The sequence below is a fragment of the Bidens hawaiensis genome, unplaced genomic scaffold (genome assembly GCF_021521415.1).
Source record: "Bidens hawaiensis isolate Kalapana, Puna unplaced genomic scaffold, B.hawaiensis_p1.1 tig00049821_1, whole genome shotgun sequence".
Lineage (NCBI taxonomy): Eukaryota > Viridiplantae > Streptophyta > Magnoliopsida > Asterales > Asteraceae > Bidens > Bidens hawaiensis.
This window is the reverse complement of record NW_027498921.1, coordinates 32814-35693: the sequence shown is the minus strand read 5'-3', so window position 1 is coordinate 35693 and position 2880 is coordinate 32814. Positions and strand designations below refer to the sequence as shown.

The 2880-nt window shown below is 45.1% G+C and overlaps 1 protein-coding gene across 1 annotated transcript; it reads right to left on the bottom strand.

Annotated features, from left to right (window-relative positions):
- Nucleotides 1-455: 455 nt before the first annotated feature.
- Nucleotides 456-1304, bottom strand: LOC143598227 (uncharacterized). The gene has a single exon (XM_077076498.1). The coding sequence runs from the start codon at nucleotides 1302-1304 to the stop codon at nucleotides 456-458; it is 849 nt and encodes a 282-aa protein (XP_076932613.1).
- Nucleotides 1305-2880: the final 1576 nt, after the last annotated feature.

The following is a 2880-nucleotide window of genomic DNA, read 5'->3' as shown; positions in this document are numbered from 1 at the left end:
CATCAACTTTGAGATCAATCTCTGGAAGAGGATAACAATCTTTTGGGCATGCTTTGTTCAAATCCTTGAAATCAATGCACATCCGCCATGTTCCGTTGATTTTTGGAACAATAACTGGGTTAGCTACCCATGTTTGATAACGAATCGGGCGGATGATTCCTGCTTTCAAAAGATCTTGGACTTGTTCATTCATCGCTTTTGTCTGCTCTGGACCCATTTTTCGTTGCTTCCGAACAACCGGAGTGAACAACGGGTTTACTCGTAACTTGTGTTCCGTGATGCTTCGTGGGACGCCAGTCATGTCCGCGGTCTGCCATGCGAATACATCAACGTTTTTTTGACAATAATCGTTTTAAGAAAACCCGTGCTACTTCCGAAATATTAGGTCCGATCGTTATTGTTTGTTCCGGGAAGTTCGTATTCAAAATCCATTTCTTTGGCTCGGTTCTTAAAGCTTACTTTGGAATCTTGCTTGGTCTTGAGCTTTCCGTTGCGAAGCAATGTCGGTTAACATGAATTATTGCTACACCGGTACAAGTTTGGACTCCAACTGCGCCATGTGCTGTGGACGGATGGGCATTGAAGTCGCCAATTGCTTCGCGTCCAAGGATAATGTCATGCTTCGATGTTGCTGGCAAAACTAAAAATTCCACTTCCTCGGTTCTCGAATGTACCCCAACACTGAGGGTAACTGGAAACGAAATTACACCTCGAGGGTGCATGATTTCCCCACCAAATCCAGATACTGGAGCGTGAATGGGTTTCAGTTTTTCTTTATCTTCCTCATCCAGTTGATCGAAGCACTGCTCATACATAATGTCCGATGTGCTTCCGGTGTCGAAAAAGACATGGTGGGACCGGTAATGTCCGAAAAGAGCAGTAATGATCAGAGGATTTTTGTTGTTTGGACCTCCCTTGATTCGAGGGAAGATTACTGGCTCGTTCTTCCAGTCTTCATCATCAGACTCTTTTCTCTTGGTTCCCGCATGGAACTCATTCTGAATCATGTGTACATTCAAATCCTTGATTTGTTTTTTACTTGGCCCTTGAATATCCCGGATAGGCGCTTTGCCATTATCCGGCTTTCCTCCCTTCACTAAATGCTTCAGCTTTCCGGACTTTACTGCTGCCTCGATTTCGTTCTTGAGCGACCGACACTCGTTCGTGTTATGCCCAATGTCATCGTGGTATGAACAATGTTTTGTGGCATCCAAAAATGACCTTCTTGTTAGCGGCTGAGGCTTCCGGAAACTTATATTCTCTGTGGTAAGAATCTCGGAGGGAGTTTTTGATAAAGAAGTCATGTTTACTGCTAGGACCTCTGCTTACTGGTCCTGTTTTATTCTTATTCCCTATCAGAGATCTTGCATCAAATGGTCTGGATACTTCTGCCTTTGGCTGTAGCCTCGACCAAATAGGGCCTTTTGCCTGTCTATTTGGTCTCGGATTTTGAAATTCTACCTTAAACTTCTGATTCGGATTGCCATTACGAAGTATTTTTCCGGTATTGGCATATACTTTCGCTGCGGTCATAAGGTTGTCCCATTCTTTAGGCATACCATCTCTGCCGGTAAGCGTCTGGACCAGATCGTCACACTTGACATTTTGGCGGAAGGCACCGCGGAGCATATCCTTGCTTATTCCACCAATGTTAGACTTTCGTCGTTGAACCTAGTGATGAAATATTCTATGGATTCATTGTCCCGACGGACAACATCCAAGATTTCCGATTGGTCCCGGGTGTGTTTTCTCTGTTGGCTGAAATGTTGTGAAAACTTTTTCACCAAATCGTCCCAACTGGAGATCTCTCCATCCGGTAACTTCTCAAACCATTCCCTTGCTGCCCCTGTCAGTGTCAATGCGAACATGTGACACCAATAGGGGAGGGTCCACCCGCTAACACCTCCTACTGCGATAAAATTTTGATGATGATCGCTCGAATCAGTCATTCCATTGTACTTTCCTAGTGCTGTAGGTATTTTGGCATTAACAGGGAGTGATGCTTTAGCGATTTTGGCAACGAACTTTGATTTCTCGGCGAATGCTGCCGGACGGTATGGTTTGGTAAAATCTTGCTCAGCGTTGTTGTGATACTCGATATGACGAACTTCTTCCTACGGACGGCTACTTCTTGCTCGGGAATTCATCCGGCTATCTCCAGTATAAAAACTTCTGTCAAATTGGAAAGTGGGATCATAACTGTCGAATTCTTCCAAATATGACGGTATCCGCATGTCAACACGCGGACGAGGATGTAGTCTCGGAAGTCCTTCCAACTCTGGTTTCTTTGATGGTTGTGGTGAGTACGGCTCCCTCTCGTCGTGGGCGGAGGAGAAATGGATCTTCTGGGAGATTCTTCATAATCTAAGGCACGAATGTGAGATCTCTCACTATTCTTTCTTCGCTGATACTCAGCCACCAAGTTCTGTTGTTGTGCATGTAGCCATTCTTCCAGAGTTGGCTTGAATCTGAAGTTATGCTGTGACTCTGACCTTTCAGAATCACCCGTATTGTGTTCCAGATCGAAGATTGACTTTTTTCGACTTGTCTCGTCAGTGATTCGTCTTGGGTTATCTCGTTTGGAACCTTCCGGAGCTGAATTATGTCCCAAATCTAAAGAAGGTACACCGGTTTGTGGTTCAACCTCATCGAAGTTAAAACCAGTAGGTGTATCATCAATGCGTCTTGACCCTGGAGCTGTAACGCGCTCAAGGGTACGACCGTCTGGAGCCGTGATTCGTGCAAAAACACTGAGACCCTTGGGTGCGTCAGCATTAGTTACACGAGAATCAAGCGCAGGAGTTCTCGTCGGCCCTTCAGGAAGATTACTCATATCTAACAAACCAAAAAACCAACGAAAACAGGTGCTGTTCTAACAGT